Source organism: Panulirus ornatus, chromosome 31 (genome assembly GCF_036320965.1).
Source record: "Panulirus ornatus isolate Po-2019 chromosome 31, ASM3632096v1, whole genome shotgun sequence".
NCBI lineage: Eukaryota > Metazoa > Arthropoda > Malacostraca > Decapoda > Palinuridae > Panulirus > Panulirus ornatus.
In genome coordinates this window covers 4507169-4523764 of record NC_092254.1, presented here as the reverse complement: position 1 = coordinate 4523764, position 16596 = coordinate 4507169, and the positions used below count along the sequence as shown (strand labels likewise).

The window sequence follows — 16596 nt, the reverse complement described above, 5'->3', positions numbered from 1 at the left end:
AAACTCAAGGTCCCCTTGTGTGTGTGTGTGTGTGTGTGTGTGTGTGTGTGTGTGTGTGTGTGTGTGGGCCCAGTCCGCCACCTGTCACCCACACAGGACGTCATCTTGTTGACAAGTTCACCCTGGGCAGGGTGGACGCTTTCCGTCCGTTCGCTGACACAGTCGTACGCTGTCCACGTTTGCCGTCGGTGATGAACACAACTGATGCGCCGATGTTTGCGTTCGCTGGCACAGTTGTTCGTTGGCCGCGTCTGGCATCACGGAGACAAGAGTCAGGACGCCAAGGTGTGAGAGAGGCGGTTGTTGTGGGCGTCGCCTTGGGCCAAAGATGATCTCAAATTACAGTGATTCTGCGACGCATACACTGCCCCTCAGACTCCGAAAGGTAGATGCCGTCATCTCGGACAATGTTGAGTTATCGTTGCGCATCCTGGGGTGAAAATATATATATTTCCTTTTCCAATATGGACAAGACTTGTAAGGTCTGGGATGCCATGCAGTCATGTCTTCGCGCCTCAAAAAAAACACTCGCGCGATTTCATCAACACAGTCTCCTCAGCCAGCGTGAGCCAGACCAGGGCTGCTGCAGACAGCTGGAGGAATGCATTTTACGTTGCATGTTTACCGGGCGAATAGGTTTAGTTTGGGGAAGGCGGGTGAAAAGAGGATTAGGAATGTGAGGACGTGTGTGGAGAAGTCTTGGACAGGATCTGCCGACTGGAAGGGGACTTGATCCTTGTTGACGAGAGGAGAGATCTCATCCTGCTGCTGGTGAGGGGAATCCAGGTCTTGTCGAAAACTGAAGTCACAGTAGTGGACAGTACGTTCAGGGGTACAGTACTGCGTTCTGAAGGACTTCGTGAGGAGACTTACATACATATATTTGTACGTGTACATCATGCTGCATGACTCCGTATGACAAGCTCATGGTGGTGATTCTAGTGTCGTCTCGGACATGGCAATAGTTACACAGATACTGAATGGTGAGGCTTTGAAAGACGCTACGTGCAGGTCAGATACGATCCTGTTTGTGCCACAGCCAGCCACAGGTTGGGTCAGTCGCCTGGCCAGTCTTCCTTACGTTCACCAGACGCAAGGCAGTGTCGTCCTCTCCCTGGACACGTGGAAAGTACACAAGTGCTCTGGGCTGGACGTCGTACATTCGTGTGTAGTACAGGTGACGTCCACAGGCGATGCATCACCCCGGTGTATGGACACAGGTGAAGCAGTCGATGTTTACCTGGACCGCACGACATTTCAAGCCGATGATGCGAGGCAAGGGAGGTAAATAAACCTCTGTATGGCCCCAGCTGGCGCCCGCTTGGTAACATGCCTCCCACACCCGTCGCCCTCAGGCAACACAGTGTGTGTGTGTGTGGGTGTGTGTGTGTGTGTGTGTGTGTGTGTGTGTGTGTGTGTGTGTGTGTGCGTATGTGTGTGTGGGAAGGGGAGAGATTGAGTGGTGATAGTAACCCCTAAAGTGTGACATGATGGGAAGGGTGGGTAAGGGTGAGTTGTGGAGAGAGAGAGAGAGAGAGAGAGAGAGAGAGAGAGAGAGAGAGAGAGAGAGAGAGAGAGAGAGAGAGAGAGAGTCGAGGCTTGGGTGTAGCATGATGGGGGGGGGGGGGATGGATGGGGTTGTGGGAGAGCAGTATATCATGGAGGTTGGGGTATCACGTGAGGAATCTGATGCCACACACCAGGAACTCACCTGCCACGCTCATGTGGGTCCTGTCTTACCCCGGGGGCTGCCTGGAGACCTGGGGGTCGGGTGGATATGGAGTGTGGTGGAGGGGGTGATGTGGAGTGTACAGGAGGTGTACAGGTTGACCTGGTGTGGTGGAGGTGGAGCACGAGTTGAGGGGGTGTGATGGTGTGTGTGTGTAGAGTGAGAGTGGAGGAGGTGTGGATCATGTGTGTGGACGGCTGGTGTGGAAGGATTGAATTCCAGAAAGAAAATATAGTGACCAGAAGATTTGGCTCTTGAAAATTGAAGACTAGATAGTTATTAGGAGATAATGACTATAATAGAATAATGATTATAAGAATAAGAATGATAGTAATGATAAGAATAATGATAATGATACTAGATGTGATAATGATAATGATAATTCATTAAACTTGCATGGATACAGAAGAGGACACTATATCCATGAGAGGATATCCCTGACCCTGGGCGGGTGTTGAGGCTTACAACAGTTACCAGAACACATTTTTAGACATTTTAAGTCTCCCAGCTCACCAGGGACCAGATGGATGTGTGGGGCTCCAGCTCAGCTTCATGTTCATCTCGTTAGCGCCGCCAGCGGCCGCTGCTGCGGTGGGAATTCGCCAACAGTTGGCGGGAATCGCCTCTGTGTTGAGGCCCCTTGATCCTGACGCTCCGCCAGAGGAGCGTCCCTGGGGTGGGGGGTAGTGGTGTAAGGCCAGGAAGAACCCCCGGGAGGAGCGGCGTCGGGAGGGAAGCCAGGACGTGTAGGAATCGTGCGAGTCGTGAGCCGCGACCTGGAAATTAAGAATGGGTAGTTGAAGATGGTCAGTCAGTCGCCTGCTGTTCCCTGGATAGTGTTGTGGGAGGCAGCACGACCCCCTGGGGGCACGACAACTAGTGGTGTGATCCCTGAGTCGTGCGACGGTGCGGTACTGGAGCGTCGCCGTGGTGCGATCCCTCGAGAGCAGCGGTACGATCCTCGGGTGTGTTGGTCTGTCTTGGGGCCTGACTTGTCGTGGTCAGGTCAGAGGCCAGGTCGTCACACCCAAAGGGTCGTAACGTCGTGCTCAAAGGATTGCAGGACTGGTCATGGGATGAATAGTGACGATCGTATTAATCACTTCACTGCCTCACGTTAGTAGACGTATCGTATTAATCACTTCACTGCCTCACATTTGTAGACGTATTAATCACTTCGCTGCCTCACATTAGTACACGTATCGTATTAATCCAAGTATTAATCATCCACCCCATGTCATCCCCAATACTCATATTCTTACGTGTAAATCATTACGTTATAGACAAGGTGATTACAGACAGATTGAGGGGTAATCACTCCCTCAGCCTCACAGTTCCCCTCCTGTATAGCAGCACCTGCAGCACATGGCGGCAGGAGAGACAGAATGTATTAAAACTTGGGACGCAACTTTTAGAATGAGTTAACAAGTTGGTGAACCCAGAAAGAGGCGTGGCCCACAGCGCTCTTGATAAAGGCAGCGAGCAGTCTTTTGTGACGACCTGCCCTGGAAAGTTTAGATGACGGGTTTTACTGTGTTAAGTTGTAGACAGCGGCCGCCCCAAGGGAGACACTACCCTCCTGACGAAGGAGTGTTGCTGCCTGGAAGCATCTTACACCCTCCGTGTCTGGATGGTTGACCTGACCTTCCACTTGGTTAAGAATGAAGCTACTGGGTCAGGCTGGACATCCCCCTCCAATGCCCCACATACGTGTACACGTCAGCCTTTACTTCCATCCTCCATACATCTCCAAACTTTCCCAGTTATAGAGTCCAAGCTCAGCCCGGCCTCACAACTACAACCTGGCGCGTTTGGAAAGGACTTTCCCCACTCCTGAACAGCTCCCACTCTCATCCCGTCTTCTGTGTTCCTTGAATGTGGACGTGTTGTGTGACTGGGGTCGGCATCACAAAGCAGAGTGGAAAGCTTATACCTCCTACTGTATACTGTGGTGGCATCGCTGTGTACAAGGTTCTTCCGTTCTGTTAAACCTGAGGCATCGTCTACCCCCTCAAGTTGCCGACGGGGTCCGCAAGAAGATGATGATGATGTGAGCCCCATTGACAAGTCTTGAAGCATCGCGTCTTTGTAGATTAAGATTCCCTCTCCGTGTGTCTGCAGGGGGTCCAGGCGGGAGGGACGTGCCGGCCCAGTAGAAGGCTTGCCAGGCTCCCCGTCCTCCGGTGGTCACATCTTCCGCCCGGGTTGAGGCAGCTGGAGATTGAGGAATTGTTGCCTCGCTTGTCACACAACAACTCCTGCTGGTATTGAGTTCGACGCTCCCCCCACCTCCCTCTCCCCTCCTCTGAATGCAGGGAGGACGTATTCCTGAGGACGACAGGGGGTTCAGACCCTTGATTAAGACGGTAAGACACTTGGGTACGACGATACGACACTTGGGTACGACGGTACGACACTTTGGCACGACGGTACGACAACTTGGGTACGACGGTACGACAACTTGACCACGACGGCACGCGCGATCCATGCGTGTGTAATGGTCTATCCTTTGATGTATCAGATGAGGATAGAGGCCAGGAGCTACAGTCGTGCCCTAGGGACGTAGACGGAGACGTAGTGACGTAGATTTGCCTACGGTCCGCTAAACTTGTGTGTGTCTCTCTGGTGGCACCACAACCACTACCACCACCACTGTTGCTACCATTATTACCACCACATTCGCCACACTTCCCAACCAGGTTACAGCACCACAAACACCTTCACTCGTCACGAGAATTATCCGATGGGTTTCCAATACAAGAAATATTTCCGTGCGTTTGTTTCAGTAGTGGAGGTCACGGGTCTGGTGTCCAGGAAGAGGGCACCTCCCAGGTGTGCCCCTCTCCCACCCCACCATTAGGGAAGGGGGCAGCTTTTAACTTCTCATGTTCCACGCTTTTTTTTTTTTTTTTTGTCTCCCTCGACCATAGCGCAGCGACCCTTGACCACGACGCTGCGACCCTTGACCAGAGCGACACGACCCCCTCATCCCGACGGTACGACCCATGACCACGAGGGCACGGTCCTCGGGCCTGGTCAAACCGTCGTACATACCGTCGTGATGTTGACCTAACACTGGTGAGAAAAATGGTACGAATATTCCAGATGTGTACACGGGGAAACGAAGATTTTGTGAGTGAATCATAAGGGGACGTCCACTGGCGGCCACACTCTATACAACATGTAGCCCCGCTGGGGACGAACTGCGACAGGTATATTAGAGGAACTGGGGAAGACCTTAGGAGGAACTGGGGAAGACCTGCGTGTATGTGCGTTTGTTTCTTACATTTTGTTGTGGCCGAATCGTAGGACGCAGGAGAAGGCCCCAGATTTATGGCGTCGCTCCTTCACTATCTGGTCAGAGATTTCAGCTATGGGATGATGGATGACCGGTTTTTTTTCTTTGTTTCTATGTAAAGACGACATTTTTATTGTGATTCTGGGCAAGAGCCTGCGTCAGGGAGGGGCTAATGTGTTTGTTTTGCCTTGGCATGTGTCAGTCGTGTGAGAACCTGGTGAGCAGCGACGCTGAGAGTAGCACAGGCGAGCGAGGCGGCGGCGGCGGTAGTGGTGGTGGTGTGGCAGGAGGAGTGTGTCTGGACGCTGGCCTCAAGGAACCAGAGGTTCTCACACCACACCAGATCGACGACTACCTCCACAGGCATGAACAAGGTAATGTCCCACCAGGATCCCTCTGTTATTATTGTTGTTTTTGTTACTAATAGTAGTTGTAGTGGTGGTGGTAGTAGTAGTAGTTGTACTAGTAGTAGAAGTAGTAGTAGTAGTAGTAATTGTTGTTTTCATGCCTTCCTAGTATTAATATCATCTCTGGACCCCCGCATCAAGCTGTTCTGCTCCACTGACGCCGGTTCGATCCCCGGCGCGGGTGGGTCGGTAGATAAATGGGTGCCAGCCTTGGCTGGGGCAAGACACCACAGCTGTGGTAGGTCGAGCCGGCTCTTTGATCCCCAGTGATGTGTAAATGGCCACCATTGACAGACCGAATAACCCTATACACGGGGTCTGGTCATTTATTATCTAGGTCCCACCACTCTTTCTTAATTAGGACACTCGTTACATCCTTCCACTAACGAGCGAGTTAATTAGGTGTAAGTTCAGGAGATTAATCGGTGGTTTGTGATGCAGGAGTGGAGTTCGCCCTGCACCGCGCCAAGGTGTGGAGCAAGTACGCCAAGGACGTGATGGCGTACATAGAGAAGCGAGCGCAGATGGACCTCGAGTACGCCAGGAACCTCACCAAGTTGGCCCACACCATCAGACCTGCGCTCAAGGACGAGGTACGTGACACACACACACACACACACACCTGCGTGTATAGACCTTTGTTGAGCGCGACGGCACGACCTCTGAGCACGACAGTACGACCCTTGGGTAGGATGGCCTAGCTTTTGACTTGACCGTGAATGGTCAGGTGAACGACCAGACCTCATTCATACCCAAGGGTCGTGCCGTCGTGCTCAAGGGTCGCACCCTAGCACTGGCAAGCTCAGATAAACCCCTCGCACATTCAGACTCTGATTTATGACGCCATGATGAACTTTACTGTCGTGTTCTTACTTCCCTGAATATTACCACCAGCAGTTAACGGTGAAGATTATGTAGAACTGAATATTACCACCAGCAGTTGACGTTGAAGATTATGTAGAACTGAATATTACCACCAGCAGTTAATGGTGAAGATTATGTAGAACTTGACGTTGAAGATTATGTAGAACTGAATATTACCACCAGCAGTTGACGTTGAAGATTATGTAGAACTGAATATTACCACCAGCAGTTAACGGTGAAGATTATGTAGAACTGAATATTACCACCAGCAGTTGACGTTGAAGATTATGTAGAACTGAATATTACCACCAGCAGTTGACGTTGAAGATTATGTAGAACTGAATATTATCACCAGCAGTTGACGTTGAAGATTATGTAGAACTGAATATTACCACCAGCAGTTAACGGTGAAGATTATGTAGAACTGAATATTACCACCAGCAGTTGACGTTGAAGATTATGTAGAACTGAATATTACCACCAGCAGTTGACGTTGAAGATTATGTAGAACTGAATATTACCACCAGCAGTTGACGTTGAAGATTATGTAGAACTGAATATTACCACCAGCAGTTGACGTTGAAGATTATGTAGAATTGAATATTATCACCAGCAGTTAACGGTGAAGATTATGTAGAACTGAATATTACCACCAGCAGTTGACGTTGAAGATTATGTAGAACTGAATATTACCACCAGCAGTTGACGTTGAAGATTATGTAGAACTGAATATTACCACCAGCAGTTGACGTTGAAGATTATGTAGAACTGAATATTACCACCAGCAGTTGACGTTGAAGATTATGTAGAACTGAATATTACCACCAGCAGTTGACGTTGAAGATTATGTAGAACTGAATATTACCACCAGCAGTTAACGGTGAAGATTATGTAGAACTGAATATTACCACCAGCAGTTGACGTTGAAGATTATGTAGAACTGAATATTACCACCCAGCAGTTGACGTTGAAGATTATGTAGAACTGAATATTACCACCAGCAGTTGACGTTGAAGATTATGTAGAACTGAATATTACCACCAGCAGTTGACGTTGAAGATTATGTAGAACTGAATATTACCACCAGCAGTTAACGGTGAAGATTATGTAGAACTTGAAATGTATCTGACGAGTCACACAGGTTGAGGAGGATTATCCACGAGGGGACTGCAAGGTAGAACAGACCTCGATGACCACAGGATTGGCCATGTTGTGGGGCAGGCTGGGTACGTCTATAATGACGGGAGTGACGCGGGCAAACACTGCGCCGCCCCTGTCGTCAGTAGCCATCGCAACTGAAGGACAAAAGTGAGATAGATAATCTAAGAATTAATCATGGCTCCGCGGGCTGTATGTTAGACCTGACACTGCAAGGTGGATCAATAAAGTCGGTAGGGAGAGAAGGAGGAAGAGAGTGCCACACTCTAGCTGCACGAGGGAGGAAGGAGCACAAGGAGGTATTATAACGGTCAATCCTCGTGGTGTGGAGTGCTGATGAGGCACACCTACCTCAGACCAGGGAAGGTATATTGGAACGGGACTTTCCTCCGTCTTGCGGTGGGCGCTTGAGCTCTTGGCCTGCCTCGGCGACGTCTCGCAATACATTCTGGTGGTCAGCTACTCCTCCACTTACTGCAGAGAGTTTATACCTTCGCTCAGCCTCCTCTCTCTCTCTCTCTCTCTCTCTCTCTCTCTCTCTCTCTCTCTCTCTCTCTCTCTCTCTCTCTCTCTCTCTCTCTCTCTCTCTCTCTCTCTCTCTCTCTCTCTCTCTCTCTCTCTCTCTCTCTCTCTCTCTCTCTCTCTCTCTCTCTCTCTCTCTCTCTCTCTCTCTCTCTCTCTCTCTCTCTCTCTCTCTCTCTCTTCTCTCTCTCTCTCTCTCTCTCTCTCTCTCTCTCTCTCTCTCTCTCTCTCTCTCTCTCTCTCTCTCTCTCTCTCTCTCTCTCTCTCTCTCTCTCTCTCTCTCTCTCTCTCTCTCTCTCTCTCTCTCTCTCTCTCTCTCTCTCTCTCTCTCTCTCTCTCTCTCTCTCTCTCTCTCTCTCTCTCTCTCTCTCTCTCTCTCTCTCTCTCTCTCTCTCTCTCTCTCTCTCTCTCTCTCTCTCTCTCTCTCTCTCTCTCTCTCTCTCTCTCTCTCTCTCTCTCTCTCTCTCTCTCTCCTCCTCTCTCTCTCTCTCTCTCTCTCTCTCTCTCTCTCTCTCTCTCTCTCTCTCTCTCTCTCTCTCTCTCTCTCTCTCTCTCTCTCTCTCTCTCTACCAGTGGACCACAATCTAAACTTCAGCAGGCCAGGGAAGAGGTCTGCCCATTCAGGATGTATTTCCGGAACAATAAGGCCATTTCGCGGGGAGGACCAGAGTGTGGTGGTGGTGGTGGGGCGGGCCTTGCCTGGCTCGGGTGGGCTGCAGAGTTTACCAGGAGAGGATGGTGAGGGGTGGCCGGGGGTGGTGTGGTGTAGGAGAGGATAGTGGGGGGCGGGAGTCATGACGAGGGTGGGTTAGTCAGGGTTGGGAGCACTGCGAGCGTGGGTGGGGCAGTGTGGGCTGAGATAAGCGTGGGACAAGACAAGAGTGGCAGGTTAGCTGGTGTTGTGGAGTGACTATATTCGTCAAGGTTCTTCCCTCATCATAATGATTACATCAAGGCGTCAGAAGATAAAACATCTGTTGACAACGTAATAAGTAAATCATTCACTTGTCTTGCACCACTCACTGCCCCTCATGAATGTAAATACCATCATAGCCTAAGGCTATTCATATCTTCACTATTATAGTTTGTGGTTACTTACATCTTCACTATTATAGCCTGGAGTTATGTGTATCTTCACTATTCTCATGTATTCGTTAACATGTCCTTAACGGTCGTCTTGTGTACACAACGAGGGGGGTCATTGTCTTTACAGACTTGGAACATAAAGCAGTCCTTTTACTTCCTAAGAAACGCTGAGATTTTTTGTATTCTTCTCTTCATGTTTATCTGTTTTTGGTACATTTTATATGTTTGGCTGAAGTCCGTGGGAGGGTAGAGTATGGAGAGGGAAATTTAGGGGTGTTGTTAGTGGCCGACCCTGTGACAACGACGGTGCGACACTTGAGCACGACGGTACGACGCTTGAGCACGACGGTACGACGCTTAGGTACAGTGACCTGCCCCATAACTCGAACCTTAAGGCTGCATCGTGGTCCTCAGGGCTCCCACTGTCGTGTTTAAGGGTTCGTAATGTCGTGCTCAAGGGTCGTACTGTCGTGATCGAGTGGTCGGGGAAGGATGGGGAGAAAGACGGTCGGGGAGAGAGGAGGAGGAGGGAGGCTGTACCGTGTGTGGGCGAGGAGAGGGAAGGTCATCATAGGTAGCCGAGCATCGGATGGCCAGCGGGGGTCCTCCCTCGCCACCACCACCTCAGGAACCATCACGACCAACCTGCTGCAGCGCCTCCCGCGGGAGCCTCGGCCGTGGTGAGCGTTATGGCGGCCGGCGTTAAGGACGGGAACATGATAACACCCCCCCCCCCCCCCCAGCCACTCGATGCCTGACACCCCACAGTCTCGGGCAGTGAGGGATGGGAGGAGAGAGAAGAAACACCTCCCCCCTCCCCTCTCCCTCCTCCTCCCCTCACACACCCCACCTCAAGATTTCTCCTCGTCTCCCCTGGTCCTCCTCCCACCACTCTCACGCCTCTCACTTTTCTCCGCCTCCCCCTGGGAGATAGAGAACTGCTAAATAAGACATTTTGATAAAAGCCTCGAGACTGACCAGCCTGGGAACTGAGGGGTCTGGTCACAGCTCGTACGCGGGTCACGTCCGGGCCAGCGGGGGCGGTGACTGGGGTCTGGGCAGGGAGGGGTTGTGATTGGGGGAGAAGGAAAGACATTAAACAGACGCAGAAACGAGCCGTGACGCTAGGGAGGAGGTGCGAGTCAAGACAGGACCTGGGGAGGAAGACGAGAATATAGATGAGGAGGAAGAGGGAGAGCAGGAGGAGGAGGAGTAAGCAATAAATGATGAACGGAAAACGGAGGAAACTAAGTAAGAAGGAAGGAAGAGAGAGAGAGATGAGAGAAGTAGCAGGGGAATGGTGAGAAGGACGAAGAGAACAAATACGGCTTCAGAACCAGCGACAACACCACCACCATCACCGACAACACTAGCATCATCACTACCACCACCACCACCATCCTCACCAACACCACCACCATCACCACACAATCACCAACATCGGTGTCACCCCTCACCGCAGGCAGCCCCCACCACAACGTGAACACATTACGACGATGTGTCTCTTGCCTCAGAGCTTCTGGTGTGAGTGAGGTGGAAGCTGTACACGGCGGTGTACCCTAGGTTGTACTCTGAGAAGCCCTGGACGTTCATCAGCGGCTCGCCTCCTCATATTCGACGACCATTTGAAACCCGAATATCGAAATCAGTGTTGTTATTGTCGGCGACATTTGGTCGTATGAACACCTGGTTTTACAATGATGCTGTTAAACAGTCATTGTCCGGGAGTGTATACACAGCTTTTCACAGTCGAATGACAACAATAACCATATGATTAATCCCCGGGAATGGAGGAGGTGTATTGTGTGTACTGCTGGTGTTGGTCCACGCAGTTTTGATCGCTTCGTCTCAAATGTAATGGCCACTCCTTGGCTTGGCCCAGGAATTCGAGGTCGACTGATTGCTCTCTGTTATGCAGGAATCTGTATACACCAGCTTTCTCTATAAGACAACTTTATAGGAGTTTTTCTCTCAGCAATTAACACTGACTCAAATATTTTCCAGAAATGTTACGATGATACTGAGAAAAAAAAGCTCACTTGTATTTTGATCCAATGTTAAGTGCAGATGGTATATATATATATATATATATATATATATATATATGAATGTGAAGACTTCATCCAGTCTAGGGATCAATCTTGTTAATGAAGTACAATAGTGTCGCCCGGGTACAGCAGACTACATGGCAGTTGTGAACTTAGCACAGGAGAAGGTGTTGTGTCGCCCGGGTACCTTTTTGTATCAAATCGTTAATGAGACCAAGTTTCACCTGTTTCATTTGTAAAGTAGTTGATGATTCTGTAAACAAATAACCTTTGTTCCTGTAACTTAATTTTTATTGATTATAAAACGTGTTTGAAAAAGTTGATGCTTGAATATGTACCCGGAATCAGTTGTACATCTCTGTAGTAAATTCCTAATTAAAGACTGATCTTGATTGACTTTATTATGTTTTATTTTTGGGTGTAGGAAACTTCTTTTGTGTTACCTGAAATATTATGAAACAATTTATTTTCTGTGCACGAAACCCGTATGTTTTCATTTGTTATTTTCAATGCATGGTTCAGCTCTGTTATGTATAAAAAAAGAAAAGAAGATATATTTCAGAACTGGTATCATCGCTCACTCTTTGAACCCTTTGCTCATGTTGATTGACTCTGTGGCTTTGAATTTCACTCCCTTTTTTAATATCAGAAATACAACGTGGGTTGGTCACTTTCATACGGGGGTCCATTTGTCTAATTGGATCTTTCCCACGTCAACTGTTGGCAACATATATGATTCATATCAACACACAGGTGGTACAGTACCATCACATGGATCTGGTCTGAGCTACCAAGTGTTAATGAGGGATTTGATGAAGAACTTGAGAACAATTGAACTAAATGTACATTAAGTGTGAGTGCTGTGTGGAGAGTACATGATGAAGTACATCCAGTGTAGAGCATCAATGTACACACTTGGTGTATCGATTTAGTTAACCCTGACAAGATAAATGCTGTCTTAATAAACTTCTTTCCACCATTATTGTAATTAATGTATCATTTTCATATTTCTTTAAATCCAGATTACAAATACGTCTTTTTTTGTTTTAGAAGTTTTTCATTCACAGAAATTTATATCAGTCCTGAACGGTTTATATTCTTGACTTGTGACTCGTTCGTGATCATTTCAATACCCCACGTCATCATTCGTTCGTGAGCATTTAAATACCACGTTATCATTGCTCGTGAGCATTTAAATACCACGTTATCAGCTTGGGTGTTACGTTATCAGCCTGGGTGTTCTGCCATGATTGTAACGATAACTTGGTGACGTTGTTGCAGAGCTGCCTGCCTTTCCAGTCCATCTACTGCACCGCGCTGGACCAGGACATCGAGAACAGCTCCCAGCTCAGCCACACCTGCACGCTCCTCCAGACCCACAAGTTCATCGAGGTAAGTGTACTTCCAGGATGCTGGAGGCTCGCGGTATGCTTCCAGGACCTTCCGGTCACTCGTAGGACACACGCGCGTTCTTCCAGACTCAGGAGGGCGAGGCTGGAAGACCCGAGGTAACATTCCTGTGATGAACATCGTCTGTACTTGGTTCTGTAGACGTTGTAAAGATGGCATTGTTGTACACACTGGAAGAAGGTAGGGACGAGTATAGTGCCCTAGGGAAGCACTGTAAGTCGAGGATATTATTATCTCTTAAGAGTATTATTATCTCTCGGTATATTCAACCAAAGGTCCTTTAAGTAGTCTTCAACTAATGGATTTAATCCTTCTTCCTTCGTGATCCCTCTACTAATGGATTTAATCCTTCTTCCTTCGTGATCCTTCAAGAATATCTTTTGGAGTACTGGAACAGAATCATCCATACGTTTGCACCACAGCCTCGCTGTTATCTCCTCTTTCTCAACACCACAGATGGAGTGAATGTTTATGTTATTTTCACTCCTTCATTTCAGACATAATCATACTCTTCCTTTTCTGCAGTCTCACTTCTTACTACAAACAGATTTGTTATTGTAACTAAGTAAATTACCTCCTTATGATTTATTTAGCGTATCCTAGTGAGTAAATTACCTCCTTATGATTTATTTAGCGTATCCTAGTGAGTAAATTACCTCATTATGATTTATTTAGCGTATCCTAGTGAGTAAATTACCTCCTTATGATTTATTTAGCGTATCCTAGTGAGTAAATTACCTCCTTATGATTTATTTAGCGTATCCTAGTGAGTAAATTACCTCCTTATGATTTATTTAGCGTATCCTAGTGAGTAAATTCTTCCTGCCTGGGTTGTGTGCCTCTGCTAGACGTTTGCTGGTGTTTCTCCGTACCTTGGGATATTACAAGCGTGTCTAGGGTGTCCATCATTTAGCACAGGTAATGAGCTTCGTCATTTTTAACTTGATGCGTCTGGCATTTACACGAAACACGTTTTTTCCGTTCTCTTTTTTACGCTACTAATTAATCCTGTGTTTCCCGTTTTATCCTGTGGTGTGTGTTGAGGTTGGTGTTATTACCGTGGTGAGCTGGGGTCTGTGTGTCTGGTCTCATGTGCCTGATAGGGTTGTAAGACCCCTCACCCCACTCATCCGGTCAGACCTGAGTTGGTCAGACACACTGGAGTGGTGCGACTCTCCGTCATGTTTTGATATTAATGTCTTCAATGTTATTTCCTCGTACCCAGGCCAGAGACGCAACCCGTGACTACATTGAGATGCAGTTCATCGTTTGGTACGAGATTAAAGATCTGACGAGGTCGGATGCGTTTTCCTGCCAGTGTTGTAATGTTTTTTGATTTTTTTTTATTTACTTTGTTGTTGATATAGATGGTTATTTTATTATATATCTTGTAAGCATCCTAGAACTTTTGAAGGGGATTCTCTTCTTTCCACTCTCGCACTCAGTTCGCGTGTCCTTCTTTCCACTTTCACACTCAATCCGCGAGTCCTTCTTTCCACTTTCGCACTCAGTTGGCGAGTCCTTCTTTCCACTTTCGCATTCAATTCGCGAGTTCTTCCATTCACAACCCGGTGCCTACGTGTTGTGTTTTCGAGCTGTTGGCCTCGTAGTACCAACGTGATTATGTGATTGTTATTTTCCCCTGTGGCTTCTGCAAGGTAAAGAGGTTTGAAAACCTTACGTCCCTCTGACTGCTCGAGAATCCTGAGTCTTTGATGACCTAGTGATAGATTCCCCATGCAATTACAGTATTAGATTCCTCTACAGCCTCGTCTCCCAACACCCGAGAATGACTGAAGGTCTTACCTTTGATGTGGGTCCTGACCGCTGCTGCTGCTGCCCATCCTCCCGCTCCTTGATCATGTCCCTCAACACATTGCCCAACTCTACGTCCAGGTTTACACGTGTCTGTGTGACTCGGTCCATCTCCGTCCCACAACCTTTTCCTCCTCTGCCTCGGCCGGTAATCTCATCCAGTTTTTATTCAAGTCTCAGAACTCTTGCGCTTAACCCTGACTGACGTCAGAATTTAAAAGAAAAAAAAAAGGAGGAGGGAGGAAGGCGGGAGGGAGGGAGTGTGGAGTGGAAGAGGTGGAGGGAACACAGGCAGACACCCGGCAAATTTCGAACGTGTGCCGAAGCTTTTTAAGAAGGTGGTGGATCCCTCTCTCCAGAGTGGGGGAAGGAGGAGGAGACCCGTGCAAGCTGGAGCCATTATACTTAACACCCACCCGGGCTGTGAGGCAAGGTGACCTGACCCCCCCCTCTGGGTCGATACTTCCCCCTGGGAAGGACAAGGCCGGGTAGAGCTGGCCAGATAAAGGGGGAGTTAATGTGAGATAACCAGTGACGTCATGAGGATAGCTACGTTATCGCTGGAGAGAGGGAGGGAGGGAGAGGGAACGTATGAGAGATGGAATGGGACCATCAAAAAGCCATTTTCAGCCAGAATTAAAGGTTGGGCCATTTAAAAAGATTCTCTCACAGATGCCTAAAAATATTTTTTTGGAGGTTTGGGGATCGTTAAGGGAGGATAACCATAGATCAAACAGCCAGGTGAAAACGGCCGTGGGAATATTGCCGTGTGTGTGTGTGTGTGTGTGGACCTTCTGGAGATAATATTTGATATAGAGGCGAGACGCACCCCACCGGCTCACACCGCCCTCCCCACGGATAATAGCAAGGCTGAAAATGACGTGATAAATTGCTGAGTAAAACGTTGGCCAGTGCGGGTCGGGGTGGGTGGGGCAGCAGAGGGGTGGCCTGCAGTGTACACTGAGGGTGTGGGTGATGCACGGGTCATGATGATGATGATGATGATGTACCACCACAACCACTTCAGTGGCAGAATTGATAACCACATCAGCCACACACTGCTGGCCCCAGGATCATGGGAATTACAGGAAGGCCTCAGTAAATAACGACATACTGATGGTAACTTTACTTTATTACAGCAACATACATACATGTAGCATACACAGGGTACAGTGACTACAGCAGCATACACAGGGTACAGTGACTACAGCAGCATACACAGGGTACCGTAACTACAGCAGCATACACAGGGTACAGTGACTACAGCAGCATACACAGGGTACCGTAACTACAGCAGCATACACAGAGTACAGTGACTACAGCACCATACACAGGGTACAGTGACTACAACATACACAAGTGACCTGTAGATACTTAATAACCTTCCACAGGTTATCACAACCTCAGACAACCTGCCCTTCGTTGCCCACAACCTCCTCCGGTTACCTCTGAGTTGTGGCCTCACCAACCTACCACAACTTGCCCTATGACCCGTCGCCAGCTGTTGTATACACGCACAACTCACAATCCTCTGGCGGCCTGTAGTGAGACACACACACACAGGATTGAGGCGTACGTTATCACATCTTCCGGTCCGTGCCCAGCCTGACCTGCCTGAGGTCCAGACACTCGGGGTGTGTGTGTGTGTGTGGTTGCGTCACCTCCCCCTGGCCTCAAGAAGTATCTCAAGTATCTTCGTTAGCGAGCGATGGAGTCGTACTGCAATTTAGCGAAGATCTCTCTCTCTCTCTCTCTCTCTCAATCCTGGACGGTGAGCAGTTGTCTAACAATGTCTGGAACGTTCTCTGTATTATATATATATATATATATATATATATATATATATATATATATATATATATATATATATATATATATATATATATATATCTTTCTTTCTTTCATACTATTCGCCATTTCCCGCATTAGGGAGATAGCGTCAAGAACAGAGGACTGGGCCTTTGAGGGAATATCCTCACCTGGCCCCCTTGTCTGTTCCTTCTTTTGGAAAATTAAAAAAAAAAAATGAATGAGAGGGGAGGATTTCCAGCCCCCCGCTCCCTTCCCTTTTTGTCGCCTTCTACGACACGCAGGGAATACGTGGGAAGTATTCTTTCTCCCCTATCCCCAGGGATAATATATATATATATATATATATATATATATATATATATATATATATATATATATATATATATATATATATATGTATGTATGTATGTATATTAGCAAGGTGGCAGCTGGAAAAGAGCTCATCAT

General features: G+C 48.1%; 1 protein-coding gene across 11 annotated transcripts in view; it reads left to right on the top strand.

Annotated features, from left to right (window-relative positions):
* LOC139758735 (rho GTPase-activating protein 45-like) overlaps positions 1 to 16596 on the top strand; it is a 192764-nt gene that overhangs the window by 144685 nt on the left and 31483 nt on the right. For all 11 annotated transcript variants that reach the window (XR_011714910.1, XM_071680464.1, XM_071680463.1 and 8 more), the window contains 3 exons: positions 5230 to 5401; positions 5876 to 6027; positions 12394 to 12504. Coding sequence is in view for 10 of the 11 variants with exons in the window: in XM_071680464.1 (XP_071536565.1) it covers positions 5230 to 5401; positions 5876 to 6027; positions 12394 to 12504 (435 nt within the window). In the remaining variant the exon portion in view is untranslated. The remainder of the gene's footprint in view (positions 1 to 5229; positions 5402 to 5875; positions 6028 to 12393; positions 12505 to 16596) is intronic.